This window comes from Diabrotica virgifera, chromosome 2 (assembly GCF_917563875.1).
Source record: "Diabrotica virgifera virgifera chromosome 2, PGI_DIABVI_V3a".
Classification (NCBI taxonomy): Eukaryota; Metazoa; Arthropoda; class Insecta; order Coleoptera; family Chrysomelidae; genus Diabrotica; species Diabrotica virgifera.
Window position 1 is genome coordinate 61,346,651 of NC_065444.1, and position 22,290 is coordinate 61,368,940.

The following is a 22,290-nucleotide window of genomic DNA, read 5'->3' on the forward strand; positions in this document are numbered from 1 at the left end:
AGAGCACGCCAGTTTCTGCTACGCCGCCATAGATAAGGGGGTGGGGTAGAAAGGGAACTCTATAGGCAAAACTGGTCCCGTATTCGAACACCATCGATATTTTTGGAAGCCAACTAAGCTTTTCAAATTGGAAGATTTCTGTAACGATTTGGAAGATCTCTGTAATATTTTGGAAGCTTTGCTAGGCATACCAAATTCTATGATGTGCATGTTATTAATTTTTAGTTTTTGCAATAAAATATTTTTTCTACGACCGTTTAATAACATGCACATTATTCGCTATTTTTTCATAGATAATAGCACCCATTACTGTACCCGTGAGTAATAATTCATTACTCACGGGCTGAAGTTACTCACGGGTCATTACTCACGGGCTGAAGTTAGATTCAAGTGGCGAATGCCACTTTTAATATCAATCGTATATAAACTGCAAATAAAATTACTTAAACTTGTTTATTTAATACAATATTGTAATTTATACCAATAATTACCTTCGAAAATTTTTTAAAGGATTTTTAACTGTAACAATGTCAGTATATTTTTTACGTTTATATCTTGTTTACTAAAAATTTTGACGTTTATCATTTAATTTAGTGACAGTGACATTAGCGCCTTTTGTTTATGTTAATTGGAATTTATAGCTAAACTTGTGTTTGTTTTTCAAGTTATATTGTGTTAAATATGTTATAACATATTAGGTATAGTTATATTATTATATTATATACGGTTAAATGTAAATATACATTATAACTATATTATGAAATACGTCCACCGACAACAGCTATTTCCTATTTATTAGATTCACTGACAGTAGGTACAAATTTAAGCTTATAATTTTTCGAAAACGAATAGAACTTATATTGACTATCTCTAGTTGTATTTTTACAATAAATAATAATTTAGTAATAGTAGGCAACCAATTATTCAGCCACGTACTAGGGGTAAATAGCATTTAGGTATTTTTGTAAATTATTATAATTTAAATCTCGAGTAGTTGATAATTAAATTTTTTACTAATTAAAATAAAAAAGGTCGTAGAAAAAGTATAGTATTCTACTCGCATGTAATGGCTATTACTCACTCTGATGAATTACGACACTCGCCTACGGCTCGTGTCGCAAACTTCATCATCGTGAGTAATAGCCATCATTACATGCTCGTTGAATAATATACTATTTTCTACGACCGTTTAATAACATGCTCATTATTAGCTATTTTTTCATAGATAATAGCACCTATTACTGTACCCTTGAGTAATAATTCATTACTCACGGGCTGAAGTAACTCACGGGTCATTACTCAAGGGCTGAAGTTAGATTCAAGTAGCGCATGCCACTTTTAATATTAATCGTATATAAACTGCAAATAAAATTACTTAAACTTGTTTATTTAATACAACAATTATTGTAATTTATACCAATAATTAACTTCGAAAAATTTTTAAAGGAATTTTAACTGTAACAATGTCAGTATAATTTTTAAGTTTATATCTTGTTTACTAAAAATTTTGACGTTTATCATTTAATTTAGTGACAGTGACATTAACGCATTTTGTTTATGTTAATTGGAATTTATAACTAATATTGTGTTTGTTTTTCAAGTTATATTGTGTTAAATATGTTATAACATATTATGTATAGTTATATTATTATATTATAATATATACCTATTTAGTTAAATGTAAATATACATTATAACTATATATGAAATACGTCCACCGACAACAGCCATTTCCTATTTATGAGATTCACTGACAGTAGGTACAAATTTAAGCTTATAATTTTTCGGAAACGAATAGAACTTATATTGGCTATTTCAAGTTGTATTTTTACAATAAATAAGAATTTAGTAATAGTAGGCAACCAATTATTCAGCCACGTACTAGGGGTAAATAGCATTTAGGTATTTTTTAAAATTACTAATTAGCTAATTAAAATAAAAAAAGGTCGTAGAAAAAGTATAGTATTCTACTCGCATGTAATGGCTATTACATGCTCGTTGAATAATATACTAATTTATTACAGAAACCATAAAAATAAAAATCATTTTATTGCAAAAACAAAAAATTAATAACATGAACACATGGAATTTAGCATGAGCAGCGATGATATTTAAAAAATGAGAAGTATGTATGGCCAAGGTAAGAATAATAATGAAACCAACAAATGACAGTAATAATTATTATTTATATAAATCTTGACATGAATTCATTGTATTCATAACACAATGTAAAATAATCGTCTTTCTACCTTAGGAATTATTCACATTACCTGGAAACAACTAGGTACAGTTGAGGGAAGAAAACTCATTTATACACTGTAAAAATGTCTATTAATAACTAAAATATGAAACATTCACTTCACTAATCACTTGGGTACGGGATAAAAACTTAAGAGGAAACAGTAGCGATCAACAGGTAGCGAAAACGCGTTCCAAGATTGCGGCTCTAATTTTGAATATTTTTCTCGAGATATTTGGCACACGTATTCGTAATATAATAAAGAATGGCGGTACAGAGCCCAATTTGAAAAATATATTAATATGTGGAAATTACTCTGTAATTAAATACAATATTAAAAAAACGAGCCTGTACCGCCATTAAGAAGAACAAAAAAATACACTTTCTCCAAATAAATTTTTTTATCCGATGCCTAGATTTTGTGTCATTTTGTAACTACTAAAATTTTATATTTCATTAGTAGTTCATATCTCGAAAAAATATTCAAAACTACAGCCGCAATCTTGGAACGCGTTTTGGCTACCTGTTGATCGATACTGTATCACCTTAATACACAAATATAAAATTGAAATAAAACTATATAAAACGCATACACAACAATTACAAAATGACACACTCAATTCAATACAAGACAACGTTGCCATATTTTAATTAGGAAATATATTGCATGTTTAGCTAAAATCTACTAAATCAAAAACTAAAACTTTATTAACTTATTTGAATATAATTTAGGTTTTTTTATAATAAAAACAGCAGCTAACTTAACTAAAAATTAATATAATGTGAATGTAAAAAAAGTTGTGAATGTAAAAAAAACCAAACTTTTTTACATTTTAACAGAGAAACAAAATGACCTAGATACTTAATTAATTTTTATCAGTTTCATATTTATAATTTTTATATAATATTTTGTCATCCATAAATTTTAAAATATGCATGTCTGGATCAAATTTGGTACAATTCCCAACCTCATTCATACCTTCTTTGACAAATAATCATGAAAATACATTTTTATTCAAAAGTTTATTGCGATCATCAGTTTTAATACGGTTAAAAACGGAATAAATTCTTTCGCATTTTTCGTTAATAGAAACGGGTAACACAGTATTTTTGCAAAGTTACCTACATTGTTTACATACATATTTTAGTTTTCCGTCGTTAGCTTTTTTAATAGCCTCACCGAATGCCAGAACCAAAGATCTTATACACATAGATTTGGCCAACTCCCAAAAATAGCGTAACGCGGAGCAGTTCTGGTCGGTGGTCTATCTATCTCACTCTATCGGCGCTTAACTTTCTCTCTAGCATATGATGGCCGCCGCCTCTGTGTTTCTGTCGTTCCGTTACTCCCAACTCTTGGTAGTTACGCTCACACTCGCACGACAGACAAAGATAGCTAAACCACCGTACTTGATATCGGCGTTACACCCCGATGCATTGAATGGCATATCCCTAGCCAAGTCTATTCTCTTTACATGTCTCTGGCCAGAACTCTTCTATATAAATAAAAATGAATGTTTGTATGTATGTATGTTCCGTATAGACTCGCAAACTATGCATTTGATCGTATGATGACCTTAATCAAAGTTGTTGTGCATGAACCCGGGATGGTTTCTGAAGTGGAACGGTCTACCTAAGTGAAAAGGGGGCTTGCCCCCCCAAAATTATTTTAAATTTTTTTGGCCAAATTTTTTTTTTCTTAATTTTATACGATGTAAAACCAAAATGTACATACAAAATGCTAAATTTTCACTTTTTTATCTCCAATCGTTAATTTTTAATAGCCATCTAAATATTACCTCTTCTATATAAATAAAAATGAATGTTTGTATGTATGTATGTTCCGTATAGACTCGCAAACTATGCATTTGATCGTATGATGACCTCAATAAAAGTTGTTGTGCATGAACCCGGGATGGTTTCTGAAGTGGAACGTTCTACCTAAGTGAAAAGGGGGCTGCCCCCCCAAAATTATTTTAAATTTTTTGGCCAAATTTTTTTTTTCTTAATTTTATACGATGTAGAACAAAAATATACACACAATCCTAAATTTTCACTTTTTTATCTTCAACCGTTATTTTTTAATAGCCATTTAAATATTTAACATCTATATATAAAATTCTCTTTCTCAGTATTTGTTGCCATACTCCTCCGAAACTACTTGGCCGATTTTTATGAAATTTGGCAGTTACTACTCCCGGATTCGCTATCCAACGGTATATAAATCGTCTCTCTAGCTCAATTAGTTTCCGAGATAACAAAACGAGCCCGTAGGACAACACGAGAGCACGAGAGACGACATTAAGCACACGAGAAGAACGGGCGAAAATTGTACTAACATCCGTGAAATTATGAAGTTTTTAATTTATCGATTACTATTTTTAATGTACCAAAAATATTTCAAAATTTTGCCGAAGGACCATGTCTCTGGTATAATAATCAAAATTTTGGCAGATGCTTTTATAGAGGCGCATCTCTGGTATAATAATCAAAATTTTGGCGAAGGCGTGTATCTCTACTACAATAATAATTTTTCCCCAAAAAACTAGCGCAAGAACACTTCGCTCTCTGTCTCAATAGGTCCGTCCGTCAGTTTACTCTTTTTAATGCTTTTAAAATTTTACCAAAATACAGAAGCATAAAATCAAACTCTATTGTTGATCAAAAAATTTTTCTATAAAATATTTTGTAGAACACCTACGTTTTTTAGAGTTTATACAATTATTACAGAGAAAAGCAACTGCCGAAAGGTCACATTTACTCAAAGTTAATTGCTCGAATGAAAAAGAAAATTGTATATCTAAAATATTTATTCACAATAGTACAAAATATAGACATAAGAAAGATAGTATAATAGAACAAATTATATGATATTCCACATATACAGCGTGTCTACTTAAGTTGGAAACATATGGGAAACTTTTTTGTTATTCATTTTACGAAAAAAAGTTATTCTTTATAAAAAGTTCTGCATGCTCTAAAACCTAAGACTCAATAATCAGATATAAAATTTTGTCAATATTATACGAGGTATGTCAAAAAATATGAACTTCGTTCAAGAGTAAAGTACCTTTATTTCTCTCAATATCGAAAATTCTTATTATGAAAAGTTGTTTGGCAATAAAAACTAAGATCAAATATGCAATTACATGCTTCTAATTGGGAAAAAATATTTTCCAAATTTTTCTCAAATTTATTGATACTAACTTCGTTTTTATTCATTACACATACGATAACTCTTTTATTATTACTTTTTCGAAAAAAAGGTATTCTTTATAAAAAGCTCTGTATGTCCTAAGACCGAAGATGCAACCAACAGATACATTTTATTAATTTTATACGAGTTATGTCAAAAAATATGAATTTCACTCAAGAGTAAAGTACCTTTATTTTTCACAATATTGAAAACAGTTATTAAAAAAGTTGTTTAGAATTAAAAACTATGTGTCAATATGCAATTACATCCTTCTAATTAAAATACTGTGAAATATAAAGGTGCTATAATATTGAGCGAATTTCATATTTTTTGACACACCTCGTATAAAATTAATAAAAGTGGATATATCATGGTTGTGTCTTAGATTTTAGACCATGCAAAGCTTTTTACGAAGAATAACTTTTTTTCGTAAAATGAATAATAAACGAGATATCATATTTGTAATAATTAAAAACGATGTTGGGTATCCTTAAATTTGAGAAAAATTTTTTTTTCAATAAGAAGCATGTAATTGCATATTTGATCTTAGTTTTTAATTCCAAACAACTTTTTATCATAAGAATTTTCGATATTGAGAGAAATAAAAGTACTTTACCCTTGACCGAAATTCAAATTTTTTGACATACCTCGTATAATATTGAGAAAATTTAATATCTGATGATTGAATCTTAGGTTTTGGGGCATGCAGAACTTTTTATAAAGAATAACTTTTTTTCGTAAAATTAATAATAAAAAAGTTTCCCATATGTGTCCAACTCAAGTAGACACGCTGTATAATCGTATATTAATTTATGCTGAAAACATCTTTATTATAAATCTTAAATATGTTTGAGCTTTGGAAATATAAGAAAAATAACGGCAGAAATTTATTTCCGCTCTAGAACAAGAACAAAGTTTAAATGAACTAAAAATTGAACAGTGTGGTCCTTCTCAGAGGCATTTTTCAGTATGTCACAAGTAACCGCAAAAAAGGTAAGTCCGTGGTATTCTCCTTTTCATGAACATTTTTCAGTGCGTCACAAATGATAGAAAAAAAGGTAAGTCCGTGATAATACACATTTATGACATTTATTCTAACGTGACATTTTAGTTAAATCTGACAGTTGTCAAATTTTATTTTCAATTTGGAATAAAACCAAATCAATTGTGTCTATTGCATTTATAAAATGGTATTTTCTTTCATTTGTATAGTCTTATAAATTGTACAGATTATATTGATAATATTATTATTTTATTTAATAAATAATTCTTTTTTGATTATGGCGCCATCTATCGACAACTAGAATAATCACCGAACTAAAATAATTACCAAAGTGTTCACAGACGTGCCTTTTTTTCTGTCACATACAATTTAATGCGTTAGAGAGAAATCGAAAAACTGTGACGCACTGAAAGATGATCATGAGAAAAAGAATAATACACATTTATAACATTTATTATAATCTGACATTTAAGTTAATTGTGACAGTTGTCAGAATCGTAATCAGCCAAATATGAAAAGGGTATTGCAATTTAACCCTTTAATTTGCAATTTGGTATAAAAACAAATCAATTGTGTTTATTGCATTTATAAAATGTTATTTTCTTTGATTTGTATAGTCTTATAAATTGTACAGATTATAGTCGTATATATAATTCCTAATTCATTTTTTGTTCGATTATAGCGCCATCTATCAACAACTAGAATAAATGTTATAACAAACTGTGATCACGGACGTACCATTTTTTCTGTCACTTCCAACTTAATGCGTTAGAAAGAAATCGAAAACCTGTGATGCACTGAAAGATGCCTCTGAGAACGAGTATCCATAAGTGGCAAACAACCTCAAAATGATCATAGAAGATATAGAGATAGTGTTGATAAGTTATTGCGTTTAATAAACAATTACATATTATGAACCACAAATTAATATCTGTGATTATATACGTAGAATATTAAATAATTTGTCCTATTAAATGTACCTCTCTTATATACCTACAAATTTTGCATTATTGTGAATAAATATTTGGACATATAATTTTCTTTTTTATTCGAGCAATTTTTATTTCGATCAATTTTTATATCGAGCAATTCATTTTCGAGCAGTTGATTTTGAGTTATTGATCTCTAGCAATTGCGTTCGACCAATTGATCTAGAATTAAAGTTATGACACATTATCTAATTATGACACATTATCTAAGGTGCAACGAAGTTCACCGGGTCAGCTAGTGTTATATAAATATTACCCGAAATACTACTGCACTGCTGCTTAAAACAAGAAAGTTTGGTATGACTCCAGTTTCATTCCTCTAATCTCTGTATTCATACCTACGTCGTGAATCTTATTTTCGGTAATGACATTAGGAAATTGTAACAAAATGTCAAATGTAAATACTATTCAAGAGTTAATTTCATTTTAGTCATAATGAATAGCACAGAAAATATTGATATATACCAAAAACCTACTATTGCCTATATATTGCCTACTAGAATTAAAAAAAAATACATAAAAAATCTATCCAAAAAGTAGAAATCTACCGAATGTGGCAACACTGATACAAAATAAACACAACTGTCCAACTCGAAATTCAATTGTCAAATATTCTTCTTCTTTTCAATTAGCCTTGTACCACATATATAAGCGATCCACATTATGTGTCGCCATCTCTAATTTCGGAAGCTCACTATATATATATGGAACCACTTTTTTCCATTGAGTGCGCGGGGCATGTACGCCGCCACGTGCACGCGGCGTGAAAACTAGTCAGGAGGGTTGGCTGGCAGTCTGTGCTGGAAAATCATTCAGGCTTGCCATGTCTAGGGATTTTCCCCGAATCTAGGGATTTTTTGAAGTTTTTGGAGCTCTGGAGGGATTTTTTTTTGAAATCTAGGGATTTATTAAACTGTACTAGCGCCATTTTTTGTTGTTTTTAAATATCTTTTTGTTCAATTATTATTGTCATTATTTATTGTTCCCTGACATAAATATTCCTAAGTAAACATTAAAACATTACCTAATCAATGATTAAAGTGGATTAAACATAGTGTTTAATAGGTTATAAATTAAATTGACAGCTGTCATCTGTCAATTTCTTCTTTTTTAAAGGCAAAATTAATACTTGGAAACTAATTTAGGGATTTCTAGGGGAACCAAATGCATACCAATAAACTCAAAATAAAATAAATCAGAGTATCCAAGAAATAAAACAACAAAATAAGAACACTACAGATATTGAAACAAAATGGAAGAATATAAAGAACACAATAGAGACTTTGGGGCGGAAAACATTAACATTTACAAAAGCTGCCAAACAAGAATGGATGACACAAGAAATTCTCGAAAAGATGGACGAAAGAAGAATACATAAAAACAAAGATAAAATTAAATATCAAGAAATTAATAAACAAATAAAACAGAAAATAAAACAAGCTAAGGAAACATGGATGTCCATTAAAAGTCAAGAAATTGAGGAATGTGAGGCAAGGTATGACACTTTCAACACCCATAAGAAGGTTAAAGAAATGATTTCAGGAAATCGTAACAAACCAATCGGGATATTAACAAATGCAGATGGTACCACTATAACTGAAACGCAAGACAAATTACGTAGATGGAAAGAATACATTGAACATCTATTTTATGACCAAAAAGTAGAACAATTAGAAGTTGACGGAGAAACCACGGGACCAGAAATAATGAAAGAGGAAGTTATTTATGCCATAAAACACACAAAAGGTAGAAAAGCTCCAGGACCCGATGAAATACCAATTGAACTATTGAAGATAATTGATGAAGATAATATTGATGTCTCGGTAGACCTTTTTAACTCCTTATACAAGACGGGACACATACCCAAAGAATAGCTTCTCTCAACTTTTGTAACGATTCCAGAAATCACAAATGCTAAAGATTGCAATGACTATCGGACAATTACATTAATGAGCCACACATTGAAAACCTTCCTTAAAATCATACATAACAGAATCCACGTGAAATTAGAACAAGAAATAAGTGATTCACAGATGGGTTTTAGAAAGGGTCTAGGAACTAGAGAAGCATTATTCGGAGTCAATGTTCTGACACAACGATGTCTGTAATCTTAACTATTTAGAATGGGAAATAAGCCACAATATTATTAAAAATGATTTTTATTAACGTTTCGACGCCCAAATCGGGTGCCGTTGTCAAAATACAAAATACTATTAATATAAACAAAAATGTTGTTGCTTAGTAAAAAAATTCTTCTAATAATTTATTTAATTTGACTCATTTATATCGGCAATTCAGATACATATGATACATTTTAAAGTAGAAGACTTTAAAATGATATTGCCAATATTTATGAGTTGCGTTCCTGGGACGACTTTACTGAAAGATAGTTCATTCGATTACACGAAATCAACCCCAACTCAAGAATATCCGTCACAAAAAAATCATAGCATGTGATCTGTCTTTAAAAAGACAACCACATGCAACGGTGACATTAAAATTCTCGCGTTAGAGATCTCATAGTAAATCACGAGGGAAAACCAGGAAAAACCTCGTGATACTATCCCGACATCGTAAGTATTTGGTCTTACATTTAATTTACTCTCAAAATGAATACCAAATTCTGACTTTACTATAATTTTGTTTAAATTATAAATAATATCAATAATACATGGGTATATAAGTAATACTAAAATATAAAATATGTACTAACTCGACTATTGACTTACTAATTGTGGTATTTTCTTTCTATTGACTTCCTCTTTCAGTATGGGTATCCACATCCTACTGCATTCCACCGAGGAATTTGCGACACAATTGGTTTCGTTTAGCATAATTAGAGCCGCTTCTTTGATTTTTCTCTTTTTACTATCTGTTTCTTTCAGGACTATACTTGAATCTCTCCACTGAACTCTATGTTCATTATCCCATGCGTGTTGACATATTTGAGATCTATCAAATTCTCTATTTTTAATATAAGATTGATGTTCACTTATTGTAACGTTTAATGGTCTTGATGTTTCACCTATATAAAACTGTTCGCATTCACAAGGTATTTTATAAATACAATTCTTTGTCCTTTCTTGTTCATTGTTAGGTTTAGTTTTAGATAGAATAGCGTTGTGTTGGTTGTTTTGAATGTTGTTGAAATGTTGAATTTATTTCCTATTGTTTTAAGTTTCTCGGATAGTCCTTTTATGTATGGTATTGATATTTTCCTCGTATTATTTCTTGTGAATGTTGTAGGATCCCGTTCTATGTTGTTCTTATTATTTAAGATTGTAAAAATGCCACAAGAAAATAGCTTCAGAACAACATTAACGATGTCTGGATATGAATCAGGACATATATGCTTGCTTCATAGATTTTAAAAAAGCTTTTGACAGAGTTCAACATGAAAAGCTTTTAAGTATTCTTAAGACCAAAAACATAGATAGTAGAGATCTACAAATTATATCGAATCTGTATCAAAATCAGAAAGCAAGAGTAAGAGTCGAAGGAGAACTGACAGAGGAAGTAAGTATACTTAGAGGAGTTCGACAAGGGTGCATACTTTTACCACTCTTATTCAACGTCTACAGTGAAGTGATATTTCAAGAAGCTTTATTGGATATTGTGGAAGGTATTGAGGTCCACGGAAATAGCATTAATAATATTAGATATGCGGACGATACGGTCATATTTGCAAGTGACATGGAAGATCTACAGTACATAATACAACATGTATACAATGCATGTGAAAGGTACGGACTGCAAATGAATCTCAAGAAAACGAAATCAATGATATTCTCAAAAAAACCACAAAATGTAGATAACCTGATCATCAATAATACAACGATCAAAAGAGTAACAACATATAAATATTTAGGAACGTGGCTAACCGAAGATGGAGATCAAACAAAAGAAATCAGATCTAGAATAGGAATGGCAAGAAACACGTTCATAAGATTGAAGAACTTACTTTGCAACTGTAACCTTAATCTAGAGATTCGCACAAGAATGCTACGTTGTTACGTTTTTTCTACTTTACTATACGGCATGGAAGCGTGGACAATAAAACAGTCTGAAATCAAAAAATTAAATTCCTTTGAGATGTGGTGCTACAGGAGAATCCATAGAATATCGTGGACCGAAAAAGTAACTAATATAGAGGTGTTACAAAGAATGAAGAAAGAATGTGAAGTCATAAAAACTGTTAAAATTAGAAAGATTCAATATCTGGGTCATAATGAGGGGCGAGAAGTACGTATTACTTAGGTTAATTATGCAAGGGAAGATACAAGGGAAGAGAAACCCAGGACGACGCAAAATATCCTGGCTAAGAAATTTGAGAGAGTGGTTCGGTTGCAGCTCATTAGAATTATTCAGAAGTGCGGCCAATAAAATTAAAATAGCGATGATGATTTCCAACCTACGATAGGGGAAGGAACCTGAAAAAGAAGGGGAAATTGAAGCTCCCGTCTAGGGATATTCTAAAATTTCACCTGGCAACCCTGAAATCATTCAGTACACGCTGACCGCCCGATCGATTTCAACGTAGATACAGAGTTGTTTATTTCTGGCGTGTATTGACCCCGAGAAACCGCTCAAATGTGTACTAAAGGGAAACCGGGTTTGAAAACAAGCAGCTTGCCCACAGCTTGAAAATACGCAAATGTACATCGAGCCTAAGATCGACAATTTGATGTTTTGCTGTAACAACAGCTTCCTAGAAGAGACAATTTAAAATTTCTCTTCAGCTATATGATAGTATTTTTAAAAGCGCTGTACTTTATGGATGTGAAACCTGGCACCTCACGGAACTCACTCAAAAGAACGGAACAAAAATGCCTCGTTCTGGAAATATATTTTTTGGCGCAGATACACAGGTAAATATCAAGAATATTGCACGTAACAAATGAAAAAATAAGGTACTCATGAACAGAGCAACCACCATCATAGAAGAAATAGAGAAATAAGAGTATATTTGGCAAACAACGGAGCGAAAAAAACGAGAAATATCTGTTCTGAGGAGCTCTGTTACAGATAAACATGTCAAGTTGATGACGTTATCTAGAAATTCATGGTGTTGTGGTTTTATGTTTTATTTTATTACACTGCGCGCCAGAAGAAACAGGCGGCCCACAAAATTGGTCATTCTCGATGTCTCGAATTTGACCGTTTGCTTTATAAACACATTATGTCCGCAAATGATTCGTTTTCGAGATACGGAATTTTAAATTTGTTCTTACAAACTGATGATTTATTTATTGCTCTAAAACCGGTTGAGATAAGCAAATGAAGGGTAGGTTTTAAGAGGTAGTTATTCCGCATTTTTTGACATACAATTCAGAATTTTTTATTCACCATTGGCGTGCGTACGGGTAATATGACCCGTATGCCCGCCAATGCAGAAAATATAATTTTTGATTGCATGTCAAAAAATGCACAATAACTACCTCAAAACCTACCAAATTTCATTTGCATATCTCAACCGGTTTTAGAGCAACAAATAAATTGTCAATTTGTAAGAAAAAATTCAACATCCCGTATCTCGGAAACGAAGCATTTGCGGACATATGTTTATAAAGCAAACGGTCATTATTTCTTCATGCAGAATTACCCATTAAAGTTTGTCGCACTTATTTAGAAACACCATGTACTGATAGAGAGTTTAGCAACAATGTTATTGCAGCGATATTGTTAAAGAATAAAGCTATAACATATTAATAAAATCACTTAAATCGGACAACACGTTTAGGAAATTGGAGACATCAAAAATGGCCAATTTTGTGGGCCGCCCGTTTTCTCTGACGCGCAGTGTATTTAACATGAATTTTCAACAAGTAATTTCCGTCAATTACATAAATTATATTATCTACATCTATTCCGAAATACCAAAGTCACCAATTACTTTAACTCATCATGTAAATGCTACACACAAAAATATATTTCTGCCATTGCTTTTATACAGGGTTTCCCGAAAAGATTGGTCATAAATTATACCACGCATTCTGGGGTCAAAAATAGTTCGATTAAACCTAATTTACCTTAGTACAAATGTGCTCATAAAAAAAGTTATAGCCCTTTGAAGTTACAAAATGAAAATCGATTTTTTTCAATATATCGAAAACTATTAGAGATTTTTTACTGAAAATAGTCATGTATCATTCTTACGGCAGGAACATCTTAAAACAAAATTATAGTGAAATTTGTCCACCCCATAAAAAATTTATGGGGATTTTGTTCCCTTAAAGCCCCCCAAACTTTTGTGTACGTTTGAATTAATTCATTATTGTGGTACCATTAGTTAAACACAACGTTTTTAAAACTTTTTTGCCTCCTAGTATTTTTTCGATAAGCTAGTTTTTATCGAGATGCAACTTCTTTTTCAATATATTTACGTAAAAATTGTATGGGGGTTTTGTTCCTTTAAACCCCCCAAATGTTTGTGTACGTTCCAATTAAACTATTACTGTGGTATCATTAGTTACACACAGTGTTATTAAAACTTTTGCTTCTTAGTCTTTTTTTCATAAGTCACCTTTTATCGAGATGTAACTTCTTTTTCAAAATATACCTAAAAATATAAATTATAAATAAATTTTCAGATTCTTAACAGGTCTCTATAATCGTACTTAACCATATTCAAATATGTGGTGGATTCGACAAATATTTAAAATATCTCGATAAACACTCTCTTATCGAAAAAGTTATAAGAAGCAAAAAAGTTTTAAAAACATTGTGTTTAACTAATGATGCCATAATAATAATGAATTGGCACGTACACAAAAGTTTGGGGGGGGGGGGTTTAAGGGAACAAAACACCCATAAAATTTTTATGGGGTTCACAAATTTCACTTTAATTTTGTTTTAAGATGTTGCTGCCATAAAAATGCCACATGCCCATTTTCAATAAAAAATCTGAGAGTTTTCGATATATGAAAAAAAAATCGATTTTCATTTTGTAACTTCAAAGGGCTGTACCTTTTTTTGTGTGTAGTATTGTATATACGTGAGGTTCAATCAACCTGTTTTTGACCCCAGAATCTGTGGTATAATTTATGACCAATCTTTTCGGGACACCCTGTATATCGGTCCTTCGAACCGGATACTACTATGATAAATTATAAACTTCAAAAATATACCTAACGGCTTTTTTATATAAATACTTAAAATACCTTTTTACATACCTGCTAAAGCGCGACATAAAAATTTGAAATCCAGGGAAACATTTCCTTGTTTAGAAAGGCCTATGACGTTGAGTAAACCGCGGCCCCATTTGCTAGGACCCTTTTCGTCGCAGATTTGTAAGAGAATCTGTGTAAATTTATACAAAATAGTGCCAGATGTAGGTTCATCCTTCTCTGCGTGTTGCAAAACTAGCATTAGAAATCCGCACCAAATTAGAGGTATCTTTGGTTCTGTTGATTCACTAAAAAATAGTCACAAAACAAATTTTACAATTCAGCAGCTTGGAGGAGTAAGGGCGAACCCGAAAAATGGTCATTTCAAAAACAATCTTATCTTCCTCACATATTTTTAAAGAATGCGTCTGTACATTATAACAGCATGTTTCGCCTTTCATACTCCTAAAATTTCGTAAGAAATAATATACCAATCCATTCATGTCAGAAACTGAACTGCATAATCGTCTAGAAGAGAAAGGGCGAACCCACAGGCTTTCGTTGCGTTTCCGTTTAAGGTTCGCCCCTTCTCTGTTAACGCGCCGGTGTTTCTGTAATTCTGTAGCTTAGTACCTTAGTAGCTTTAATTAATGAGATACAGAAGACGAAGAAACCGTAGACGATGAAAATCAAATTAAATTTAATTGAAGCTTTATTTGTGAATTTTATTAAAAACACTAGGGATGTTTATTTTTATAGAATAAAACGTGGGCTTACAACCAAAAGGCACTAAGTCAAAGTTGGATTTGAAAGTTTGAACACTAATGATAATTCTTGCAGACATAATAAGCTATTTGAAATACTATTAAAATAATCTTCAAATATTTAATATTTCAAATGGCTTATTATATATGGATTATCATTAGTGTTCAAACTTTCAAATCCATTTATCTCAAAAGTTAAAATTTTGACTGAGTGCCTTTTGGTTGTAAGCCCACGAAAAAGTATTAAACCTATTTTTTATTTCATAAAAATCTTGCAAAATCCTCTTAAGTTTTTAAGATCTACCTAAAGGATTTCCATACCGTAGGAAAATATTAGGGTGTAATTTGCATTATAGTAGAGAAACTAAATTTGCATAAAGTTTATTGTATATTATAATTTTTATTAGTACTTGGCAATAAACTTTCCGCTTACAAAGGCGCCTTTCATTATTCTGTTCAACGCTTCTGAGAAAAGATTGTAGTGATGAGCCGATGTACCGATAGAACGTGACACCGACAAAAACCATCTTTAAAAAGTGAATATAAGGCATAAATAAGAAGGATTATTACAGTAATTTTACAAGTTAATACTTTATTATATCAATTTACTATTTTAGTTGGGAACAAGCTGTAAAATTAAAATAATAATTCCTAAGATTCACACTTTTTATTCACTTTGTAAAGATTTTTTGTCGGCATTGTAATAATACAGATTATACACCGTTCCCCTCGGTAGACCGCAGGCTATAGTAGAAATGCGACGATAAACCGCACAATCTAGTAGCATCACTTGTTCACCCTTACTATTCCAACATGTTTGTAAACTTGAACTCAGTTTTCCCGAAACATCGTTTTTGCAGTTCGCCCTTACTCCTCCAAGCTCTGAATTTATATAATTTTATGTTGAAACAAGCATTTGATTCAGTAATCCGACAAAAATTACTGAATTTAGTAAAATATTTAAAAACACCGAGCAAATTAATTAACCAAGTTAAAATGACAATCAGCAATATTAACATGAAGAGTAAATACAACGAAAAACTGTCAGACCCTTTCGAACAAATATGGTTTAAAGCAGCGAACAATCTGTCTACAACCCTGTTTATTCTGTCTCTAGAATGGGTGCTAAGAGATAGAATGTGAAAATAAACTTATTTTAAAGTAAAACGGTGGCTTATTTTCATGGTAAGCTACAATTTAAATAAATTAGCTGAAATTCTATTGTCTTAGCACATTTTTCAAAGACTTTACAAAAAACGATAGATCAAATAAAAACAATGGATGCGTTCGGACGACCATAGCGGCTGGACAGCTGAGTAAGCGATAGCTGTCAGCCGCTGAGAGATTTACTAAGCTTTCCCTATTGGCGTTGGATACAACTACTCAGCTGCTTTGTGCTAACAGTCAGCCGCTGTGATCGTCCGAACGCACCCAATAAGTTGAGTAGCAATGTTGAACTTTTATTCTTAAGTCAATTGCACTATTCAGTTTTCGATAAAATACTTTTGGGATCTAATATCGCTATGCCGTTTTAAATATGTTTCTCTCACTTCCTCTTGTGTAAAGTGAATACCTACTTTAAAGTCTTATCGATATTGTATTTAAATTTTAGAAGGATTACTATTAAATACAATTATTAAATAAAAAGATAAGATGAAAGGGATTTGGCAGTGAATGCAAACTTTTACTGTCGCTCATTGGGGACGTACTCGAGTTAATGTTCAAGAATGTTGTATTATCTGTTACCGAGAAAAATAAGACCTCGCCAAAAAGAGTAAGAATAAAATATTCCTACATTGATAAATTCAAGTAAAACGGTTTACTTACTTAATTTTAATGTTCATCATCCAGTCCAGGCACAAATTTAATAATATTTCAGTATTATTGTGCTTTGATATAAGCTGTACAAAAATAGCGTTTAAGGCCAATAAACAATTTCTATTTAAAGCAGCTTGTTGCAGTTCTGTTTGTTTGTTAGCTAATATATTTAGTAGTTCCCCTATTTCTCTCCAGCTTGGTAAAACACCATCTAAAACTGATTTTAAAACAAACAAAATTAATTTTATGTATAGTTAGAGTTAAGCAAAAATCTCAAAGAGATACATCTTACTGCAGTTTGCAACACTATCTTAAGCGATCTGGTAATTATAAAACTAAAATCAATGGGAAAAACCCAATAGTTGGCTGTATACCATAGTTTAAAAAACTTATACAAAAGTAAAATCTTCAACTATTCTGGTATAAAATCGTTTATTAAAAAACTATCTAAAAAGTCATCCAAATTGATTGCAAAACGTTTTCGTTCTAATTCAGAACATCTTCAGTGCATTCTGCTGAGTAGTTTGAAACTAGCACACTATTTAAAGTGGTAACCCCATAATATACTTATGGTTTAAATATATTTTTTTTAACAAACGATTTGATACCAGAATACAAGTTGAAGTTTTTACTTCTGTATGGGTTGATTATAAAACTGTTATTCAAATAATCAGCCCTGTGATGTATGACTCAAGCTAAATATAACGTAAAGTTATCCTGTAGTTAAGTTATAATCGTCGAATTGCTGTGATGTATCATATTTAACTTAACTACTTGCGTCACTTCTTGAGTTATCTGATGTATCAACTGTTATTTTATAACGCGACATTATACGTGAAGTTACGAGATAACTTTGTAGTTATGTAAGGATTTGTAAAAGAAGAAAAGTTTCTTAAAATAAGTTTAAAAAAAAGCAGTTCCCACAGGCCATAAAATAAGAAGAAGAAAAAAGGATTTGTAAGGTTAGGTTCAGCTTTTGACTTATTTTTAGAAATGAAATGAATAAATAGCAATTAAAAGCACGTAGGTAATAATAAAATTAAAACAATAATTAAAAATAAACAAATAGAACTATGTAATTTAAAAATAGAACGGTAATATACAGTTTTAAAAATAGAAACATTATACAAGACAAATTGAGAGATACAAGAATAAATATGTTTTTAAATTTATAAACATTCAGGGGTTCTACTGTTCTACCTAACCTACATTTATTTTTATGGTGGTATACTTTCCCTTCGTTTTTCCCATTATTCTCGTTCTCTCGCTCCAACTTGTACTAGTTCTACATACGGTTCTCTTTGTTAGACAAAACAATACTTACTTCCTTTTTAACTTCTGGGAAATAACTCATCTCGTAACGGTGAGCGATACATCACACGGAATTTACGTTAAAAGTTATCGAGACAGTTATGTCAGTTACCTTAACCCGCGAGTAGTCGCGCCGTTAGATAGAATCTAACATTTTATCCTTTTTCGCGATAACTTGATGAAAAATTTTGCAATTTTGAAAAAATTTCGTAAGTGCCTCGAGGAAGGGTGTAGTAATGCGTAGGTATTTTTCTTCTTCTTTTTGTGGAATTTATGGCTTTGGGGAGAGCCAATTAGCTTTAATAATTGTTAGAAGTAATATTTCTAACATAGCATAAACTCGTATTTAAATTCGTATTGTGAGATGAAATCTAACACGCGACTGTTCACGTTACAGAAGTGAGCGCGACTACTCCCGGGTTAACTTAACGCAAAACGTTACAAATAATTTCGGTGATAAATCACAGAGCTGAATAGTGTCACTTTACCTGTATTAAGAAAATAGCTGTTTACAGTGACTTCCAATAACTCTGCCAAAACATCGTACTCGGTCACAGTCGTTCCCATTGTTTGCAATAAACATCTTATAATCAGTCCATCACCAGGTTTGTTCTCCACCCACTTCGCGAAACTTTTCAAAGCTATAAACTTCACCGATTCGATATTCAAACAACAAAGCATTTCTTTCAATAACGTTATCATCTCTTCTTCTGTAGACACCATGTGCTCAATATCGTTCAGTTGCCGGGTTATTAAAGTGTATATATCTTGTTCCTTCCGGGGAATATTCGACTTATTTCGATTGGTATAGACAGAGAGGAGCTTAACGCAGGTTCTAACGTAAGTCAGTCTTTTGCTTAATGTCTCAGGCGACATTGTTGGCTGTTGGCCATTACACATAGAAACTATTTTAAGAAAACTGAAAAAAAAAGAAAACAATAATCTCTATCGAATTATCTTAAGTAGAATTAAAACAGAGACAATACAGTCACATGCATTTGGAGTGTCACATTCAGTCTTTTGTAGTGTATGTAATGTGTATTCAATTACTGTCTTATTGCTGTGTAAAATTGCATTCTTTTTCTTTACAGAGTGAAATGAAAAATCAAGATATACCGTCAAAAGTAATCAGTGGAATCATATCATCTGTGAAATAACAACAGAATAAGGTAGCACAAACACAATTGCAATATTATAGAAGTGCGACAAGGTGATTCCTAGTTAACCACATCATTCAACATAGCAGTAGAATGAACAGTCAAGGCCAGAGAAATTAAAGGAATTACAGCCCACTCCTCAACACAAATATTAGCACATGCAGATGACATGGTTCTTAAGGGAAGAGACAAGGAAAGATTAAATGAAGCAGGAACAGAGGTCTAGGAGAAATTAACGAAGGAAAAACAAAATGTTAAATCTGCTCTAGAAGAGAAGATAACCAGACGAAAGAAATCGAGATAGAAAGATACACGTTTTAAAGAGTTCAACAATTTAAATATTTGGGAATACTTGTGAATGGCAAAAATAAGAGAAGTGAAGAAGTAACGGAGCGAACACTAGCATCCAACACAATATACTGGAGATACCATAGGCTAATGAAGGAGAAGAACTTATCCAGAAATACAAAACTGAAAATATACAGAATTGTGAACAGTAGTTACATACGCAGCTGAGGCAATGTGGCTAAGAAATAAAGATGAAGAAAATGTAAGAATATTCGAAAAGAAAATCCTCCGAAGAATTTAGTGGAGTAAACTTGCCTGCGATTGGACCATTTACAAACAATCATGACAGCGCGGTAAATTTGACTTACTCCTGCTATGGTTTATTTTTTAACTAGGAGGAGTAAACTAAAAAGACAGATTCACACCCAAGAAAGTCACTAGAATAATCACCAAATACATCTTCTTTTTTGGTTGATCATGTCGGCTCTAGACGGTAATCCATAAATAATATATTATGTTAATACGTCGCTAAAGAGTTCTAAAAACAATTGTTTTTATATCAAACCAGACTAAAAATCTAAAAATTAAAGGAATAACGCAGAAAATACAAAAAATCGCCGATATAACTTAATTAACCTAGGAAATGGCAATTGTGTCAAAATTTGATAGATGTCATTAGTGTCAAAATTTTATAACAGTGGAGTAAACTTGCCTGCGTTTGGACCAATTACAAACAAGCATTACAGCGCGGTACATTTGAATCACTCCTCTTAGTTTAGAAACAAACTATAGTTTCAAAAAGAGGATAAATTTTTCTCTTTCTGTTCCGTTTGGGGTTGAAAAGAAAAATTTTGATGAATTTTTAAAAAAATTCTACATCCATTTTATACATAAATTGGAAAAATATCTTTAAAAAACTAATTATTAATAATTTGCAACTTTACAATATGTAAAAAGATATTTACAATACATATTTACGATATGTATTTACAATATGTATTTATCATATGCTTAACCTCAAATTATGAGATCCAAAAATGTCAGTTGAAGCATAGAGGTATATATTAACATAGAGTGAGCCTACACCCCGCGCTTCCTGACGACAAGATCTCTGGTTTGCGGTATCTCTTTCTAGCACATTTTATCGAGAATCTATGATGACATTCAGTGTGAGTATAGGCACGGAAGGGGAGGACTCCTGTCGCAGGTTTACTATGCGTACAGCACTGATCCAAAGAAAAAAGATGGTGTCGTCACTTCGCTCTAAATGACACTCCGTCTATCATTATTTAAGTCTATGAGTTGAAGGCGCTTGGTGTCGCGTCAGTCATGCACGGGGAGAATATGTGTCTTTTAGGAAAAATAAAATCTCAATTTGCAGTTTAGGGTTACGCCCTTTGGCTTTTACACAATCGACATATTAAAAAAACTTACTGTAACATCCTATAATCTACATCTAAAGGATCATTTTTGAAGATCACAGACGAATCACAGCTCATCACAAGCCAGTCCAACACGTACTGATAAAACGAAGCATCCAAAATCGTCCAATCGAAGTTTTCCGCTTGTACCAATATGGATTTAGCCTGTTCGGAATGGTTTTTCCGAACGTTCGGTTCGTTGCACAATTTCACGATCAAATTGATAAAACATTGGTACACTCTTGTTCGAAGTTGTGTAGGTGCGGTGCTCAAATTGTTCAACCAGTTTGTCCAAGGGATGGCCATAAAGATATGTCCTAGGAAAGCGTGACAGTCCGGTAGATACTGATCTATCACCTAAAATCACACTTATTAAGACATGGACGTATAAATAAATAATCTTTATTTATATGTCCATGTATTAAGATATACAAATAGATAACACCGTGAGCGTCCGCTTGAGTCCTATTTCCCTAGGCAAAATTTTTTGAGTGTCGTCAAATTGTAAAAATCAAAGGACCTTATTAAGAAATTACAATAAATAATATATTTTATTGACTTAAAATATAACTTAGTTTTTAAATGTTACGATTACGTTTTGTATTAGTTTTTATTATTATATATTGTATTAGTATTACAAGTCAAGTCGCCTAGTGGAGTCACTGAAGGTAAATATGAACTATTACCTCCGATTTCGTTGAACCTTTATCGATTTTCATGAAAATTGGTGATCAGTTAGAGGATAACTCGAGGAACAAAGGTGACATGATGCCAACTTGCGCTTTTACCCTGGGGGTGGATGCCACCCCTTATCGGGGTGAAAATTATTTTATTAAAAATAACCACATAATTAGATAGGGGGACAAATTCTAAGCAAAATTTGTTATATAAAGTTATTAAAATATATCAAAACTTTTTGAGTTATTAAAGATAAAAAATTTTAATTTTTCGTAAGAAAAATGCATGTTTTTATCCGATTTTTCATAGATAACTCAAAA

General features: G+C 31.6%; 1 protein-coding gene across 2 annotated transcripts in view; it reads right to left on the reverse strand.

Moving 5' to 3' along the window:
• Positions 1–22,290, reverse strand: part of LOC114329297 (ectopic P granules protein 5 homolog) — a 143,165-nt gene that overhangs the window by 15,411 nt on the left and 105,464 nt on the right. For both annotated transcript variants that reach the window (XM_050642598.1, XM_028278344.2), the window contains exons 21-24: positions 21,306–21,649; positions 18,915–19,345; positions 17,125–17,332; positions 14,600–14,841 (exon numbers count right to left, since the gene is read on the reverse strand). In XM_050642598.1, the coding sequence (XP_050498555.1) occupies positions 14,600–14,841; positions 17,125–17,332; positions 18,915–19,345; positions 21,306–21,649 (1,225 nt within the window). The remainder of the gene's footprint in view (positions 1–14,599; positions 14,842–17,124; positions 17,333–18,914; positions 19,346–21,305; positions 21,650–22,290) is intronic.